General features: G+C 31.8%; 1 protein-coding gene across 32 annotated transcripts in view; it reads left to right on the forward strand.

Moving 5' to 3' along the window:
• Nucleotides 1-20,935, forward strand: part of LOC145260301 (phosphofurin acidic cluster sorting protein 2-like) — a 459,714-nt gene that overhangs the window by 431,739 nt on the left and 7,040 nt on the right. For 17 of the 32 annotated variants that reach the window (XM_080118156.1, XM_080118169.1, XM_080118171.1 and 14 more), the window contains 6 exons: nt 2,020-2,122; nt 6,666-6,743; nt 10,365-10,407; nt 14,994-15,033; nt 17,815-17,953; nt 19,402-19,676. In XM_080118156.1, coding sequence (XP_079974282.1) covers nt 2,020-2,122; nt 6,666-6,743; nt 10,365-10,407; nt 14,994-15,033; nt 17,815-17,953; nt 19,402-19,676 — 678 coding nt within the window. The remainder of the gene's footprint in view (nt 1-2,019; nt 2,123-6,665; nt 6,744-10,364; nt 10,408-14,993; nt 15,034-17,814; nt 17,954-19,401; nt 19,677-20,935) is intronic. The other 15 variants (XM_080118160.1, XM_080118163.1, XM_080118174.1 and 12 more) reach the window with 1 other exon arrangement.

Here is a 20,935-nt window from a genome sequence, read left to right on the forward strand (position 1 = left end):
TCTGTTTTTGCTATTTGACAGGATTTTATTTCTCATCCTTCCTTTCTTTTTTCCCATCCCTTTCTCTCTTGCCATCTCCCCTTCTCTTTCTCTCTTGCCATCTCCCCCTCTCTTTCTCTCTGGAGACCGTTTTTATAGAACACCTCAGGTTGGTCCTCCAACCATGACGTGACTTCAGAAATCAGATCTGGGAGCTGTTTCTACAGACTTCCTGCCATGTTTGAATTCACAATGCCAGCGTTTTACAAGGTCATATGATGGGGCATTATCACTATAAGTTTCTTTCATTTCATTTAAAGTTTCCTGTGGTGTGCATCCTTTCAAATACAAAAACCGAATCACTGCTCGACATTCAACAGGCTCCATTTCACACCTGACTCAGTTCAAACACCTGTAAAACAGAAACCACAATTAGTTCAGAGGTGTAATTTGCCACATAACCCGTAGAGATATAAATTATTGCACATGCAAAATTTCAGCTAGATTAGACAACTGGAAGTGGATCAGGGGCATTAGTTATTGCACGCCCCTCGTAGCATGGAGAAAGTTCAGAAAGCTTCCCCCAATCCTAACATCCTGAGCTATCCTAATTATTATCAAGAGTAAGGTCTATAATAGCTGCATAAAAAAGATGATGTATGGCAGTAAGTGTTGGGCCATCATTTGCCAGACTCCAGAGAAATAACAGGACAATCTGCAACTTAAATCTGGATGCAGAACAAGATTAGGTAAAATATTCTATTTTAGAAATTGGCTATTCCAAAACTTGGTCTCCTAATAATGGTAATCTGTCTTCTCTGCTTCGATTATGTTGAAAGAAGCAAGAGGTGTATTGGCTCTTGCAGAAACTGGACAGCAAAATGAAAGCCGGGCACCTTAAGACAACGTGGAAGAAATCATCAGGTAAGACTATAAACTTTGGCAAACGGACGCAATCAATTACCACAATCGTGATCACTGGAGGCTTAGCATAAGGACAGCCAGACAACATCAAACCTCTTGTCGAATGCAAACAATAACTTTGGATAGTAAGTGAGCAAATGAGATTTGGATGTTTGTGCAAATAATTATATACATTAATATAGATGTATAATTATTTCCACAAGCAACATTGCAGCTCACACAAGCCATGAAAGCCATAGACCAGAAATCCTAGAGTTTCACTCTTATTTGTGTTCATCAATAGAAAATTTGAAACCAGAGTCACTTGCATGCAAGGCAAGTATCCTGCCACCTGAGCCATCAAAGTCCATTGACTCACACAGATCAAGCAAATTGCGGTGAAGTCCGACTGTAGAATATACCTACCTCTTCTCAACAAGTGGTGTAGTCATCCAACTACTAAGAACCCATGCCAATATCTCACAAGTAGGATTTTATACTTGTAAGGACATCATAAAAAATATATCTAATATAAATCTATAATTAAAGTGAGAATGTGCGTGAGGGGATAGCTCTCAACCTATATACTCACCGAATCTTTGATGTACAGACTTAAAATTTGGGGTATTTGGAAAAAAATTTTGGTATTTTGGTATTTGGATATGGGAAAAAATTTTAATCGATTTTTCAGTCAAAAAAAGGGCTGCTAAGAGGTCAAAATTGAAAAAAGGTACTTGAGTCATCGGATTCTTGTCTGTTTGTAAACTGTTTCACAACTGCGCATGTGTGAATCATTCACATGACAGCTTCCTTATGTTAAGAAGAAGTAGGTTTGAAAATACATTTTAAAGATCGTGGCACGCTGGTCTAATGGTTATTTTACTTGACTCCCAGTCTAGGTTTTGGTTTTAATCTCAGCTTGAGTATTTTTTTTTATTCACAAGAAGTGAACTGTTTGGAAAAAAACAATACTTGCATGCATATGTCCCAGTATTTCTTTCCATTTTTTTTCTTTTTTTTTTTTTAAATCTTTTTACAGAATTTTACGTTATATTTAATACTACACAATGCCAGTGTGTACATGTATGTATGTATATATATATATATATATATATATAATTTTTCTTTTTTTTTCAGATTCTCAAGAAATTTTCAACCGCATTTCAAAGTATTTGAGTAGTGCCAACTACCTTCTCCCTATTCCGATTGGAGAAGCGATGGTCACATATAAAGGCAGGAAGTAAGTAATTTCTGATACTTTTTGTTGCTTTTGTTAACATTTGCTTTGCTTAATTATTTAATCTGCTCTCTCTTTCACTCTTTGCTATTGAACAATGTTTAAATTGAATGTTAATTAACAATGAGCTTCAATTGGCCTCTGTTTTTTTTTTTTTTTATGACGTTTCAGCTTTATAGTAATAACATTGTGTGGCCACTTGTATGCGTGTGTATTTCTTGTGTCTATGTAACTTTGATAATTTCACATTGAATTATTATTTTTATTTACTATCAAGCAATATTTACTGAAATTAAAAATGCAGTAGTGTAAAATAAAATGACATTTTTTTTTATTCTGTTTAAAGAAATAATTAAATTCAAGAATTTAATCCACCAGAATGCATTACAATTTCTTTATAAATTTATATATTTAGACTTTTTAATCTTTTTTTAATTGAAGAAAAATAAAAGAATAAAATACTCTTAAGAATTTTGAAACATTTAAACTGTCAAATAGAAAATCATTTTTAGCTTAAAAATTTTTTTTTCTCATCCTCATGTATTACAAGATTAAATTATAAGTTATTTATACCCAAAAAGTTTTATGAAGAAAAATTAAAACAAGACTACTTTAACTGTAATTAGTTATAGTTTTATGACAATGTGGTTCAATTAAATTCATTCAATGATCAAATTATACAGAATAATATTAAATGTAAGTTTAAAAATTCAATTTTTGCTGCTTATGTTGCTTGGTGATCTTTTAAACCAACATATTTCAAGTGAAAACATTATGTATTTATGTGTCATGTCAAAGTTAATATAAATTACGAAAAATGATCCAGAAGAAAAATAATTAGAAGTAAAAATAAAATTTATCGAATTATTGGGTTCTATTGTATGTTTTAATGTGGAAGAGTTGCGCAGCTAATTCAGTATGACAAACTGATTTGTTTCGCTTGATTTGAATTGAGGGTTTGCTATTTTTAATAAATGTAATTGTGGGCGACTTTTTTATTAAAAGTACATCTCACATTTTTTTCTGGATCATTTTTTGTAATTTATACTAATTCTGACATGACATGTAAGTATGTAATCTTTTCACCTGAAATGCATTGGTTTCAAAGATCACCAATCTACGCAAGAAGCCTTTTTTATTTACCGTATTTAAATAGCATTTAAAACAGAGGTGGTGATATTTAATTTGCATAAAAATTTCTCATCTTAGGTTTAATAAATGTTTGTGTTGTTATTTAGTTATTTTTTTTTTTTATTGTTTTTTTTTTCAATTTTTGAGATGAGAATTCTTTAGATTGCTCTTCTTGTCTTCATTGTTATTTTCACAACATTTTGGCAGATGTAGTGTTCAACCATTTTTCGAGTCTTTTTTTTTTTTTTCCAAACTTGGGAATCTTTACGTCAACCAAACCCTTCATTTAATTCACTGATTAAGATTGCCATGTTAGAAAAAAAATCATTTAAAAAATATATAAAAAATTTAATTCCAGCACAAAAGATATTCTCTTTTAAAAAAAATGGATTTTCAAAATTATTATACATGTAAAATATTGAAAAATGACTTTTTTGTCATCTGAACAAAATATCAAAATATAAAAAGAAATGAAAACTTTGCGAAATTTAAATTTTAGGCGAATGTTATTTTGTTGTTTTTTTTTTTAGGGTTGTAGGAATGTTTGTTTTTCAAATAAATCCCTTGAGCATATCAGTAGAAAATTTTTGTGCAATATTGTTTGTTGCTTTTCATTTAAATATTGCCAAAAAGGGGGAAAAGGTGCGGCATATGTTTTATTTATTTTTTTGTTTTTACTTTTTTTTTTTTTTTTTTTTTTTTTTTTTTTGTGATATTTGAAAAATTCGTCACAGCTATCGCAGGCTTTCTGTAAATAATCAACTTTGCTATGTTCTTTTATTTTTCTTTTTAACTCTTATTCACCCCAAACAAGGCACAGTTCTACTTGGACGTTAAGGGCTACTATTTAGGACCATATCTACAAAGATAATACTATGTAGGAAGTTGAGCAGCGAAACGTCTGTTCACATTACATCTAAACGTCTGTATGTCAGTACAGTCATGGAGCAGGAGACTTAGAGGGAATTCCAAAGTCTAGTGGTTCAAGGGGGAAAAAAAATATTAAAGTAGAAGACATTCCGTCATCAAAGGTTCTTTATAATTAAAAGCTTTAAGACGTTTGGTGTTACCTTCTGGTTACCATTATTCTCTGGTCCACTCTGTCTCGAGGTAGTAGTAGTGGTATTAATAAGGACGACACCTTTGTGGGGTAAAATAGAATATGTCCTTGGCATGATGTGACACTGCATTCAGGGATATATAAATATATTTACATCATAAATAAAAACTTTTTTCTACCAAACAAAATGATTGCGAAGAATGGTTCTTTCATTTTTACTTCTGACCAGGATCTGATGTGACACTTCATCTTTTTGTCCTTGGTTATTAAAGGAGAAATTCTTTTAGACTGGAGAAGTTTTTATTTTTGTCCCAATCCAAAGTAGAGAGTTGGATTTTTTTCACATCAAAAATGACCTTGTGTCTAACTTTGCCTTTGAAGAAAACCAAATTAAATGACCCACTGATTGTTGATGTGTCATAAATTAGACCTTTTCTTGTGTGGCAACTCTTGTTAACCTTGTTTATGGCACAATAAGTTATTGATTGCTTTCGTATGGATTAAAAGAAAAAAAAATCATTCTTGAATTCAAAAAATAACAGCATTATGTTCTGATTTTTGAACGAGTATTTTTAGAATCGTCATATTCAATCGTTTTTAAATTTTTATTTGGTTCATTTCCCAGTTGTGTTTGCTCATTCTGTAGTTCAAAGAAAGTTTTTTTCTTTTTTTCATTTTTAATGATTTCAGTTCACTAATTTTGTTATTTATCAAGGTCACTTGAAATCAGAACTTCAGTCTTGAAGTCAGAAAAAATAATTCTTCCTTTTAGAAGTTAATCAAATGAAATGGAAAAATGAAAAAAAACATGTCCAGAACAAAAAATATCAGTCTTTGTGTTTTGAAGTGTAGTCATCTTTGTTTGTTTGTTTTTAAGGTAACTCTCATATAATAATGATGCAAAGATATATATGTCAGTTAAGCAATGTTGAGCCTGGTTAGTACCAGATGGGTGACTATTTGTGAATTCTAGGTGCTGTATGTGCTCTCTGCTTATCTCGGCATTGTTTCCAGTCGTCCTGTACCTCTACTTGCCAATGGTATGCAATTATGTTGACTCAGGAGAGGCGTGGTTGGAGACTGCGCAACTCTTGCCACACAAATTTCACGCACAGGCACCTTTATTGTGGGTACCTATAGTCTGTCAAGATTGAAGGAAGCCACACATGTATTCATAGATTTTCAAAATATTTCTATAACAAATCATTGTATTATTTGACATATTCAGACAACTTTTTTTTATTAACTTAACTTTATTTCATGCCAAACAAGACATGTTGCCACTAAGATGTAAAAGGTTAACATAGATGGCAGATTTATAATGGACATCCTAAATGGGGAGTTGGGTTGCATGGAGAAGGAATTCTAAAGGTATCTGATCTGAGGAAAGAAATTATTTGAATAAAAATAATTTTGTTGCTAGTCTGGTTTGGTTGGAGGTTGGGTTAGTGGGATACAAGTGCAGTAGGTTGTAAAACAAAGTACAGGAATGCAACACTGCGGCGATTTGACAGGGGCTCCCGCTTAGTAGACAACGCAAAACTTATTAGGTAAGATACCCTCTTTTGCAAGGGGGTGAAATTAGCGAGTGGTGCATTAGCTCAAATGTGGGTGTCCTTATCTTGGCTGCTATTCTCACATCTTGGTCGATGTAACCTAAGATCTTCTTCAAATGTATTTTGTCAAACTACGGAATCTTCAAGAGAAGACTTCATTTTACCGAAAATTATTCTTGCTTCATCATCTTTGATTCAGTATAAGTCTTAACTAATTACTAATATTATGTTTTGGTATCATCTGCACTGAGGATTGAACCATCAACCTGCAGAAGACTGTCATTTAGAACTGATTATTACTAAGTACTTTATCCATTGCACCATATTGTGAGAATAACATTCAAGATGAGAACAGTAGTCTAAAAAGTTCAAATAATATGAATTATTAATCCTCATCTCAAAAATTCAGAAACACAGTTTGTATGGATTCATTTAAAAAAAAGTTGGGGGGGTTTTATGATATTTTTTTTTTTAATTTAAAATTTTATTACTTGATTCTATTTTGAGTGTCACCATTTTTTCCCTGCATTTTATGATAAACTATGGAAGAACAAAATGGTCACTATTTTCATGTTTAAGTGCACAAAGTATGATAAATGCATTTGACACTGCATCTAAATGTTGAAATATAGTGAACACTTTCTGCTACCATAGTTTCATTTTATTAAATGGCAGACCAGTGGTTGACCATTTTCTATTTTGATGTTGTCTTCAGCCATCCAGCATTTTTCTTTCGTTAGTGGTTGGCTTTGTGTAGGGAATTTCACCTCTAACTTAGGCTTCCTTCTTTGTCCAAAAGCAAACTGGCCAGATCCTCAAGTGTCCAACCTATGAGGCATGACGGGTTTTATACGACTCTTCACTCCAGTCCTCCCAGGTAAATTCAACAGATGGTGCGACTATATCATACCTGTACCTTAACCTTAACCACCTTTGTGTTTTCTTTTGGCTGTATTAGTAGTGTCGTCACCTCTGACGTGTCAGTGTCTCATTTGTGTCTGGAGGCACACCTTAAAAATGTAGAAAAACACAAAGTTTGTAAGTAAAAAAAAAAAATAAATAAATAAAAAATAATTCATTAGTTTAAGACCCTTTTAGTTACTTTGACTACAAATACAGCCTTTTTAAATGTAGGAGATATTTTTCAACAGTTTTTGTGAACACCTTTGATTTTGTTTTCATTATAACCCTCACCATGATGATGATAAGTATCATCATCATCATTATTAGCAACAGTAGATTAATAGATTGTTAGCATTTCCACCTTTTGCCTGCTTTGCCATTCTTTGAATATTGTCTGGTTTTGTTGTTGCCATTTCTACCTTCACCTTTTTTCGTGTTAGAGATTTAAAAAAAAAAATAAAATAAAAACACAATTTCTTTTTTAATCTTGATTGCTATATTACCGTCTAAATTAAGAATGTCCAAACTTTTGAACAACTAAATCAGAGATATTTAACTTCTTACATGATGGATTCAACGTGAAGAAAATTAATATTCTCATTGAAGAAATCCGCCATATTAAGAACTAGCAGAGTTACCTAGCATTATTCAGAGCAGAAGTGTAGCAGAAGTTCTACCCTTCTCTCTCTCCCTCCTCTTCCTCTCTCTTCTTCGCCTAGACCATTCCTCTCTCTGAACACATACCGACTGAAGTTGTGTGCGTGTAAGGGAAATGACTGTGAAAAAAAATTAGAGTTACTTCCCTTTAGATAGTGACTGGAAAACAAACTCCATGATAACATTAAAAGATACGCGTATGTCTTGATAACGTGATGCATCGCTTTTGTTTTAGATATTATACATTCGGGGTTACGCCAATTAAAAAATATCAACTTTGTAGGTGTTTGTTGTGTATTTTTTAAGTTTTAACCAAACATACAGACATTTGCCCTTTTATGTAATAGATTGGCATGTCACCTAAGTTGTGAGCTATTGTTGTCCAAACTATTTAATATATAAAGTTGTTTTGTTGGATTCACCTCTGATATGTGAGAGCTAAACATAATTGGGATGTAAAATGTGTATGTGATCGCAATTTAGTAGCTGGCGCGCTTCGGAAGTTATGCTTCATGAGTTCTTGGAGAAAAAAAATACACATAGGCAATAAAAATGAATTTTGTTCTATATAAAGCAAAGCCAATTGTATAATACACGGAGTTAGCAGATTGATAGATATGGTTTGGTATTAAATGATTAAAAGATTTATTTTTATTATAATTTAAAGAAAACCGTTTTTTTTTTTTATTATTTGAGCATATACAACACCAACCTCTTAAGTGAAATAATTTCTGCTGTACACATAGTCACATAAATTTTAGATGATGGGTGAGATAATTAGCAGAATGTTGACTGTTTTATTGATTCATCCACGTGGAAATTGTTATCAAATTGTATTGTTTTGTCAAAAAAAAAAAAAAAAACTGACGAAATTGTCATTCTATTGGATTTTCATTCATGGTCTGTAATAAAATTAGATTTTTACAATTCAATCATCTCAAAGAAAATATTTATTCAAAATTCGCTCATTTACTGATATTTGTCTTGGGTATTCGTCAGAGAAAGCTGGACCCTTCCTCAAATAATGGGGAGGGGAGGGGTCTAACAGGTAAAAAAAAAAAAGTAGCATTAATGCAAAATATATTTTTTTTATATTAGATCGAATTGTCTTAAATAACTCATCAGATAGTGTCCTTGTGAATTCATTATTTTACCAATATTTCTAAACTTATTTAGTTCATTTATATCTTTTTTTTTTTTTTTTTTTTTCACATTTGTACTATTTTAACTTCATTGGCCGCAAATTTAAAAGTTTTTTTTATTTTCATTATTCCGAACAAGCACCAAAATCATATTCATTTTTTTTTTGTTTTTTTTTTGTTTCCGCATGTTTTGTGTTGCTTTCACTATTTGTTTCCTTTCGCCATTTTTGTTTGATTTTTAAATGCACTTCTTTTTGACTGGTCTTGTACTTTACTGCAATTTAAATTGATGAGTCTTTTTCTTGTCATATTCACTTGTGAAGTGGGAGTGATGATGCAATGGTACCTTCGCACCCACACGAACCGTGAACTCTGCATGTTTGCGTTCTGAGGAGTCACTCCATCACTTCCAATAATATTCTTGGAAAAAGTATTAATCCATATTAATCCTCAGTCCAGCTATGGATTTAATGGTTTTAAGGTGGATTAGGATCTCAAATCTTAGTGAATCTTTGGTATGTGCCCCTCCCCCCCTGCTGTAAAATATTCTCAATAAACACTCGTCTATCTACAACCACTGTTAACAATTTTCCTTACTCTACCTGTACATAAAACTAAACTGAAAATTTCCTGAGGAAAGTTCCTTTCCTGAAACTGCCAGTTTATGGAACACAATACCGCGGGGCTGCTTCCAAACTAAATATGACATGATCATATTCAAGTCTAATGTAAACAAGATTTTATTGAGCTGTCCTCTGAAATGATCAAATCCTACTAATTTCCACCATTAATAATTATCACGGTGTTGTCTCACTGCCCATCTGACACTCTTAATCAGCAACCAAAATTTCAGCTTGATCAAAAGAATAGTTTTTGAGTTATTTACATTTCCATTCATATAATATAGAAAAATAAGGCGTAAATAAAACTGGCTCATCCTTACATTGTCAGATAAAGATATGCAGTCTCATAATTGACTTATGTTATTATGACTATAATATTAATTTTTGGCGATATTTCTAAATTTTTGAAATTCAAACTGTTTAATTTAATTTGTTTGTTTTTTATTTGTTTGCTTTTTTTTTTTTTTTTTTTTCTCAAGTTTTTTCACCTAGGATTAATTCACTCTAGAATAATCAATGCCAATATCCACTTGGTCATGTGATCAGTAGAATGAATGCTACTTGGAAGTTCTTCTTTAAATCCCAGATTAAAGAACTTGATAAAAACAAAACTCATAAATAACTCATCAGATAGATTTTTAAAATTATTTTTATCTCTAATTTTACTGCATTATCAATTAACTTTTTACCTGTTAAATTGAAACTGTAAACATTTTGGCGTAATCTGACAAAATTTTTCGCGCTGTCTGCTCTTCATATCTTTGTGCAGATCTGAAACTTACTGTGATTTGAGGATTGTTTTATATGAAAACAAAAAAACTGGAATTAAGATGATCTTGTTTTGGTGTTGATTGATTTTTCAATCTGAACGACAGACCCTAACATCAAAAGAATGGGAAATAATTTTGTTTTAAACTACACAACAACTGCAAATTTTTTTTTTTTTTTCCAATTTAAAATTTTATATAATGGTTTAATTATTATCTTAAAAAATAAAAGTAAAAGAAAAAACAAAACTTTAAAAATAGTATTTATTGCATTTTTATATTCAAGCCTTTCAAATACAATTTTCAACTTTAACCCCAGGTCATCTGTTCTCTTATTCAATCAAAAGTTTCTATTATTTTTTCTTAATGGATAATCTTAATTTGTTTATAATTTTTTATTTTACAGCACGGATGAAGAATCAACGCAAATATTTATTCCATTTATTAGTGTAAGTAGAAAAACTTCTTTTTTTTTTTTTTTTTTTTGCTTTTGTTTGTTTCAAAACAAGGCATATTGGTACTGAATCATAAAAGGTTATCATAGGGGACCGATTTATAGCAGGATATTTAATCACATTACATTTAAATTTTTACATGTTGGTGCAGTGGAGGAAACTGAGGGAATTCCAAAGGTTAGTGCTTTGAAAAAATAATTTATTAGAATAGAAATGTAATGTAGGTGGGAGAGGTGTATATATTTCTGTTTTGTGTCTATATAATACACCGTGTATATTCTGTGTTTCTATATAATACAGTGTGAATATTATACGTGTCTGTATAATACAGCGTGTATATTCTACGTGTCTATATAATACAGCGTGTATATTCTACATGTCTGTATAATACAGCATGTATATTCTACGTGTCTGTATAATACAGCGTGTATATTCTACGTGTCTGTATAATACAGCGTGTATATTCTACGTGTCTGTATAATACAGCATGTATATTCTACATGTCTGTATAATACAGCGTGTATATTCTACGTGTCTGTATAATACAGCGTGTATATTCTACGTGTCTGTATAATACAGCGTGTATATTCTATGTGTCTGTATAATACAGCGTGTATATTCTACGTGTCTGTATAATACAGCGTGTATATTCTACGTGTCTGTATAATACAACGTGTATATTCTAAATGTCTGTATAATACAGTGTGTATATTCTACGTGTCTGTATAATACAGCGTGTATATTCTACATATCTGTATAATACAGCGTGTATATTCTACGTGTCTGTATAATACAGCGTGTATATTCTACGTGTCTGTATAATACAACGTGTATATTCTACGTGTCTGTATAATACAACGTGTATATTCTACGTGTCTATATAATACAGCATGTATATTCTACGTGTCTATATAATACAGCGTGTATATTCTACGTGTCTGTATAATACAGCGTGTATATTCTACGTGTCTGTATAATACAGCGTGTATATTCTACGTGTCTGTATAATACAGCGTGTATATTCTACGTGTCTGTATAATACAGCGTGTATATTCTACGTGTCTGTATAATACAGCGTGTATATTCTACGTGTCTGTATAATGCAGCGTGTATATTCTACGTGTCTGTATAATACAGTGTGTATATTCTATGTGTCTGTATAATACAGCGTGTATATTCTACGTGTCTGTATAATACAGCGTGTATATTCTACGTGTCTATATAATACAGTGTGTATATTCTACGTGTGTATAATACAGCGTGTATATTCTACGTGTCTGTATAATACAGCGTGTATATTCTACGTGTCTGTATAATACAGTGTGTATATTCTACGTGTCTGTATAATACAGTGTGTATATTCTACGTGTCTGTATAATACAGCATGTATATTCTAAATGTTTGTATACAGTCATGTAGTCTATAAGGAGATAAGACACATACCTTTTCTCCTTTTTTTTGTTGGAAAACATTCTATGGAAGTACTTGTAAAACAATTCCAGGGATGCAACACTGCGGCAATGTGACAGTGTTGAATCTAATCGTATCTATTGGGATATACTAAGATATGAATTAACACTTCTGCCTTGGATCAGTGTGTAGTACTTGTACTTTCCAACTCTCACGATAAATCATTTTTCACATTTTTCATCGTTGTTGATTAAACAAAAAGTCTATTAGGCATGTGTTTGCACGTATGGAAGTGAAACCTGGTTAGTAGAGTTGAGGATATGTGTTGCATGGAGAGAAATGATATGAGAATAATACAATGGAGGTGCAAAGTGAGTATTAAAGAGGCTCAGTTCTGATGACCTTGGAGGAAGATTAAATTCAAGCAGTTTAAGATCTGTGCATAACAGGAGACTTTGATGGTATGACCACATTGAAAAAAGGAGTTTTTTGGGGGTTAGTAGATGTAGAACAGTTAAAGTAGCAGATTCAGTTCAGGGTAGGGAAACATCAAAGAAAGTGATTAGGATGGATTTGAGAAAAAGAGGGATAAAAACCTGGCCAGAGATAGGTTACTGTGGAAGTCAATTTCGAATGCATGTCTGTGTTTAAAATGAATGTTAAACAGTCTTGTTTGTTTCACAACTAAATTGTTTGAATATGTGATCAATTGTCGACCAACTCAGTGCAAACAATCTGGATTTCACCCTGCAATATAAACTGCTGATGTGCTGACTGTAATATCACATGATCAGGGAATCTACAGCAGCTTTGTTTCTAGAGCAATATTTTTGACATATCAAAGATCTTTGATACACTTTGGCATAAAGGTTTACTTCACAAGTTAGCCCAGTATGGAATATCTGGAAATGTTTTCTCAAACATCAAATTCTTTCTCTCTGATAGGTTCATGAAAGTAGTTGTTAATGGGAAGAAGTCTTGAGCACAAAGGGGCGTTTCAAAAGTAATGCCTCCTGTTTTTATTTCGCCTGAATCGATCAGAGGAAATTGCAAATTACATTATGATGACCTAACATGCATTCATGACCTGGAAGTTTCATGTCTCTGTTGCAGATATTGACGTGTTAGCTTCTATGAAAGCAACCCCTGTCATGGACATGCGTCATAAAACTCCTCCATGCAGAAAAAAATTAAACTGATCAACATTCACCAGTGCCTATTGAATGTTTGAGGCTGATCTAGTTGAGGGCTGCACAGTTAGGAGATGGGTTTGTTGATTTTAGTGTTGACAGAGATGAATGACAAAGCGTGCTCCAGATGCCCATATACAGCCATCACCTCATTGCTGGCAATAGTGCATTAACAATGATGGTGACTATGTAGAAAATAAATTCAGCAACACAAAAAAATCACTTTTTTTAATGGTGTTACTCCCATTTTTTTTTTTTTTTTTTTTTTTAATCAAAAAAATAGGATGCATTACTTCTGAAATGACTCTCACAGTATCAATGCCAGCATGCCTCAAGAATACATTCTGGGCTCAACCCTCTTCCTCATTTTCATCAATGATCTCCCAAATCACATTTTAATATCATTTGTTAACGTTACTGCAAATGCAATTCTCTATGTATATAAAAACCAAGTATGTCCAAGGATGGAGTACTGTTTCCGCATCTGGCCAGGAGCTGCTAGAAGCAGTTTATCCTACCTTGACAGAGTTCAGAATAGACATTGTAGCTTAGTGGGGATATCCTTTTCTTTTCCCTGCAACCTCTTTCCCACAGAAGAGATGTTGCAAGCCTGTCTTTGCTTTATCGTTATTTCCATGGCAAGTGCTCGTCTGAGCTCCAAGCTCTGGTCCCTCCTCATCAATCTTTCACAAGAAACACCCGTCTAGCTGAAATCACTGTCAATAATTTCGCCCACTCTTTGTCTGTGCTTAAATGAAAACAAATTCCATGGACAAAGCTTCTTTCTTAGAACTGTGCGCCTGTGGAACTCTCTTCCATTTGCCTGCTTCCCAGCTGATTACAACTTAGTTGTCTTAAAGTCCAACATAAACAAATTCTTGATGAACCGCCCCCCTTAAGTAATCCAATCTACCAAATTTCCATTACTAACGATTACTACAATATTATCCCATTGGATACTGCACACTCTATAACCTTTATCCTCGAGTGGCTTCCAGGCCTTGATAAGTGGTGACTCCTATGGAGGAAAAAAAAAACTATCACTTAAAATTAATTTTTACAGATGTGGGGTGGAGAAATGAAAAATAGAAACATGTCGCCAATGTTAAGATATAAAATAAAAAAAAAAACAGGCATAATATCAACAGAATGTAGGCAAATAATTCATATATATATATATATATATATATATGCACACACACACACACACATTTCATACAATTCAGTAAAAAAAAAAAAATAATGTATATATATTAGAGCTCTTAGAATAACACATTTGTGGGAGACCTTTTTCTGTCTACAGTGGCATAAGATATTCAAGGAAGGCAGGGAGTCTGTGAGGGATGATGAGACATGTAGGAGGAGTAAGGAAGTCACAACACCAGAGTTGATTGGCCAAATAAAGAATTTCATGGGTAAGGACTGTCGTCTGTCAATAGACATTGAGTGCACAGTTTGATGTCCATGTGGAACTCTACATACAATTATTTGTGAATAAATGAAGATGCGAAAGATTTGCGCGAATGCACCAGTTCATAGACTATTTGACCAAGATAAGCATTAAGACGGTTCCTCACCTTGCCTATATTCCAAACCTTGCTGCATGTGACTTTTGGTTTTTCTCATAACTCAAGAAAAACCTTATGAGACAACTGAGGAAATGAAAGAAGCTGTGACGAGAGTCATTGACACGCTTAAACAAGGGAATTTCCATGGAGCCTTCCAGAAGTTGTTGGAAGGTACGAGTGCATTGCAGCCGGCGGAGATTACTTCAAAGAGGACTAGAGTTTCAGGGCTCTTTTATCAATAAAAGTGCCCATACGAAAAAAGTTTGGAAATTTATTTGTATATATATATATATATATATATATATATATATATATGTATAAGAGTGATAGTTATGCTGTTAAAGATTTTTAAGTCGCTAATGGCTACTTTTGTTAATGATTAGAGTACAGTATCTGTTCTTTTCGATTGCAGGAGGTGAAGATTGGCTCCCCTGATTATTTGAATGCATCAGGTAAGTATTCTTGTTTCTTCTTTTTAATTCCCATTTTTTGTTTTGTTTTTTTTTTAACCATTTTTAGGAAAAAAATCTGCTGTCACAATTTTTCATGCAACCTGATTATCTACTGGGTCGGGCATAAATACTGTTACAAAATCAAACTAAAATGTTATCCCAACAAAATTTATTACAAAACCCAATTACAGAAAATGATCAGCAAATACTGAAGGAACAATATGACATGAGTATTTTTCAAAATGTTTCCCCTGAGCCTTTACTACATTTCGAAGTCTTTTGTTCGATTTTATCTTAAAAGCTTCAATAATTTGACAAGGAGTAGACCAGGCGTTACTCTCCAGGATTGATCACAAAGAAAAATCAAGTGTTAAGATCAGGTGATGAGGGAGGTCATTCTTCTTTGCTTTGTCAGCCATGATTGGCAACACTCAAAACACAATTGCGAATTACTGAGGACTTTTACACAGTCATGGCTTATGAAACGAGAACATGCTACCCACCCTGGATTAAATAAAGTGTTCCGTTTAGAATTCCAAGTTCGCCAAGATACACCTGAAGAAGGTCGAAGGTTATATCAACTGAAATATTGTTAAAATAATGTTCAAGATGAGAAGAGTAGTCCAAAGAATTCAAAGAACACAAATGATAAATCCTCATCTGAAAAACTGAAAACTGTATGATAGTCACTTATAAATCACATATTTCTGCTAATTTGAAAATAAAATTTTTATGTTGTACCCAACCGAAAATGTAGGAAAATGTCTATTGCGTGGTTGGTGAATGTAGGAAAAGAATCCTTAATATTGGAAACCAAAAAGTACTTATTTATTTGGTGCCCAACTGCCAGCCAACCTATCATTGCTCTTTTAATACTGCAGATGTTCAGTTGTCAACTATAGATTTTTAATTACAAAGAAAATAAACTTCTGAAACTTGTCTAACAGCCGATAAGGAAGCATGTTTTTTTTTGGGGGGGGGGTATGTTCTATTTTTACCAACAGTCAAGTATCATACTCATTATGTGTCTTTAAAAAAAAATTTTTTTTTTCATAACATTGGAAAATATTCTATTCTTCTCTTTCTTTCCTTTCCTCTTTCCTTTCTTTTTCTTCTTTCCTTTTTTCTTTCTTTTTTCTTTTTCTTTCCTTTTTTCTTTTTCTCTTTTTCTCTTTTTTCCTTTTCTATTCTTTCCCTGTTTTTCTCTTTTTTTCTAGCATTTATAAAGATGACTTAATAAAAACTTAATTTGTGATATCTTTTCTTTTATTCGTGTAATTTAAAGTTTTTATTTCATATTAATTTAGTAAACTGATGATGGTAAAAGATGGGATTGTCTGAGAACATGTGATTTTTAATGACAAAACCATCAGTTTCATCATAGTAAACAAATATATTGTAAAGATTATTTCAAGTTTTACTTAAATATTGTTTAATTGTGAATTTGTACTCAAACGTATCAAAATCAAAACACGTTTACACATACAGCAATACTCAATTATTAAAGCGATAATATATATAAATATAGTCTAATATTTTTATGTAAGCTGACTTAGAAGTCACAAAATATTACGTCATGGGCAACACCAGATTGTGTAGTGTCTCTGAATAAAGAAATGCCACTGTGCCCTTTAACTATCAATGAATAAGTCATTGTCGATCATACTTGTACAGATATAACATTTATGTCTGTATGATAGGTAAGTTGATTCATTCACTCATTCACTATAAACACGGACAGTATCATCTATATATATATATATATATAAAGTCTATCACTATTGGCTAAAACAAATTATTAGCCATTACATTGGCGAAAAGGGAGATAAGTATGCCCCCTGTATTCGCAATCTTCAAAGTGTTTTCATCTTGGGAAAATGCAATTTCTTCCAATTTTCCATAAAAATTACTTTTAACTCTAATTTTCTACTGGATGAATTTTTATCATTTTTTTAATGTGTTACTATTTTAGACATGACAAGTGAAATTGTTTTTGCTTGAAATAACATTTTTTTTTAAAATTGATCCATCGACTTTATTGTAACAAGCATCAAAATGACTGCATGTAATGACTGCATACACTAAGTAGTAACCAACCTGTACTTAACACTTCGTTAAAATAATCGAGTCAGTCAAAATATTGATGATAAAAAGGATATATAACATAAATATCATTGTGATTGAAAATGATATTAAAACATAAGATGCAACCAATACATTAGTTTAGGAACTTTTAATATTAGGGGCTCTCAAATTAGTATTAGTGCCTCTTGCTGCAGTCTAGTTGGCCTTGATCACAATGATCACAGGTTAAACTACTTTTTTATAAATTCAAACAATTCATAAAAATGTTGGGTAGATGCATGCCATCTATGGTACTTCTAAATATTTTTTTTTTATTTAAAAATAAATTACTTTGTACTTAAAAATAAAAGACCAAATAAACTTTTGATCTGTCTAGAGTTACCTGCCCATGATTTGACCAGATTATAAGAAACAGAAATTCAAATGGAGGACGCTACCAAAATCGAATAATTCACAATTAAAATCTCCTCACTTTATAGTAGTTCTTTAAGCAATAAATTATTAATAAATCGTTAATATTATTTTCAATGTTTCGTCCATTTATTTCTTTGAGTCTACAACTTACAGATTACTTCACAGGGAAAGTTAATGCAAAGTTATATATTTTTTCTTTTAACAATACAGTTTTATCCCATCTTTTATTCATCTTCGTTTTTTTTTTTTTTTTTTTTTTTTTTTTTTTTTTTTTTTTCAAAGTGGACATTGATGAATGCCCTCCATGTACTACGACTGTGTCAGGTTCCCCACCTTCACAAGCAGGCCCAGTTGAGAAGACCAAGGAGGGACACACACCACCAAATTCTCCAAATGTCAGTTTAATGTCTCCTAGTCAGAGGTAAGTTCATACTAAAATTCTTTTCTGCATATCAATGTCACTGAAAAAAAAAATTTGCTTTTACTTTAGTTTTTGTGGTTCAAAAGTTGAACCAGGATTGAAAAAAAAGAAAATTTTTAATGAAACTTTTTCACACAAAAAAAAAAATGTATAAAAATTTGTTAATTAAAAATACAGTGAGTATTTTTATTGCTTTAAACGTCGTTATATTAATTTTTCTTTTTTTTAACATAGCCTAGTTTTGATTTTGATGCCAGCCATTTACTCAATTCAAAAAGCTGTTTTGTCTTACTCAAAAACTGTACCAGTATACATTAATGTAAATGATGGAGAATATATTCTTCCAGATGTTTTCACTATAGACATTTCTTAGGGTATAGTGGTTTATAATCTCTGCATCTGATGGGAAAACTTGACACAGACAATTTTATTTCTTTTATATATAACTTGTGTTTATCGTTATTATATTGCTAATAACATAGTATAACAATAACAAATGAAAATTGGTTAGAAGAAAAATCTGATTTTTCAGCTTAAATGTTATTTGGGTCTGACTTTTAATAGTCTGACAAGATAACTTTATATGTTAAGATTTGGTTCTTATTGGCCATCCTGATAAAGAAGGGATTATTGGTTCCCTGAAAAAGGAGGGATTCGACCTAGTAATTCACTCTTGTTCATCTGTTTGCACTTTTCTCAATCAGGGCTTGGATATTTTTAAAAATTTTGCACAAACATTAGTCATGGTGGAAATAAATTTTTGCCAGAATGGATTTTCTGGGATAACTCTCGTTGATCCCCCCTAGAGGGCAGTATAGGGGTAATATTACCCCAAAATCGTTCGTCCGTTCATTTGTATTGCATTTTCTCAATAACCATGCCTTGGATTTTTTAAAATTTTGCATGACCATTAGTCATGGTGAAAGTAAATTTTTCAGTCATGGAGGGGGACCTCACATGCTTGGTTTGTTTAGAATTACACTTAGTTAAATATATATATATATATATATATATATATATATATATATATATATATATATATATATATATATATATATATATATATATACAGAAAAATCTTTATGAAGCATGTACTTGTCATGGAACAAAAATGTCATATTCCAAAAAGCACATATATTGATAAAGTAAGTTTCTTCTTTAATAAAAAATCAAATTTTATGAGGAAGCAATGAGGCCAAGAGTCACCATTTTGTTTTAAAATTCAAAGTCAACAATTCGATTATTACCAAGATTTTGTTTGTATTTAAAATAATCAAAAAATTTTAATCCTTAAAAATCATGAAATTTGATTTTCTTAAAAACAAAATACTTGATCAATTTAAGTGATTTTTAGAATATGAGATTTTTTTTTCTGTATTGTGTTTTTAATGAAGTGTAATTGTAAATCTATTAAAAGATTCATCATTGGTCTTCATTTTTTTTTGCAGCCAACAATCAGTTCCGGCATCAGCTGCCCTCCCGTTTCTCACGGCCACCACTCAATCGTCTGAGTACATGGAGTTGCAAGTTGAGTATTGGACAATCACCTCAAAAACAGAAACTGGGGACAAAGATCGCATCAATAAAAAGGAATCTAGCAAGTGTTCCCTGAAGACGGCCTTCCGTTCTTTGCATGTCTACCGTCTGCCACCGACACCAAGTGAAACGCCAGTGTCTGCGGGATTCTGCATGGGAGTTGTGACCAAAGAAAAGAAGCAGAAAAGTAAGCAACATATTACTTAGCAGTCATTTGTCATCTTGCTTATTGAGGAAATTCTAGAGGCTTAAAGTTAATGAAAGGAATTGAAGTGAAGGCTGTTAGCATCCTTAAGTAAAAGTGGTGCCAAGGGAGAGACAGGATTCAAACTTTACAAAACCAGGTCGCCAGTCCATATCATTAACCACTTAAACACTATCACTTCACAGAAAACCATTTAAAGAAAAAAAAAGAAAATATTTATTTACTTGTTAATAAAAATATTTATTCATAAAAACATTTTTTTTAAATAGTTATTTGTTTATTAATAAAATATTATTTATTAATAAAAATATTTTTATAAAAATATTATTTATTCATAAATTTTTTTTTTTAAATATGTATTTGTTTATTAATAAAATATTTATTCATAAAAATATTATCTCTATGGTATAAAAGGAATTTGTCTGTGAATTTGTTCCTTATATACTTGAAAACGTCTGGGCTGATTTTTTTGAAATTTTACACAAGGTACTTTAGTGCCTAGCAGTGTTCTTAGATAGGTTTTGTGTCGGAATTTCAATAAAAATAATCGATAATCAAAATAATCGATAATCAAAATAATCCTATGAAAGAAGGAACGGATGATTTTGACCAAAGCTAACATCCTGCACAGCCTAACATCACAAGTGCATTTGAGAAGTTTTATTACCACACAAGCAGAAAGGCCAGGCATATAGAATCAATAGAAGGTTCTTTGATGTGACAGACATGTTCGAAATGAAGGTTTCTATTTAAAGCACAATTTCACAATGATACTTGACTTTTTTATTTTAAACTTAAATTGAACCATTATCAGCGCACAATTAGTAATACCAGGCATATAAAATCAATTAGTTCTTTGGTATGACAGATGTGTTCAAAATGAATGATTTTAGCACAATTGAAGCATGATACTTGATTTTTGCATTTTAAACTTTAATGTAAGTCGTCATATATAAAAATGATTTTATAAAATCAACAGTAGGTTCTCTACAGTGCAATGTAAACTTCAATATATTGTGAACTTAGTCATTGCGAGAGACATACGAAGCTTTTTCCGGGTGCATCATTATGAGTCCCCAATTAGAGCAGGCAGTTAATCGATTTGATTGAAAAATGGGCTGTTTCATCGATTTCGATGACAATAAAAATATTAGAGTGTGAAAGATTCATTGATGATCATTCAATCCCGGGCAATGTCAGGTCACTCTGTTAATTTATTCATAAAAATATTTATAAAAAAT

This window comes from Euprymna scolopes, chromosome 36 (genome assembly GCF_053919585.1).
Source record: "Euprymna scolopes isolate OS-2025 chromosome 36, ASM5391958v1, whole genome shotgun sequence".
Lineage (NCBI taxonomy): Eukaryota > Metazoa > Mollusca > Cephalopoda > Sepiida > Sepiolidae > Euprymna > Euprymna scolopes.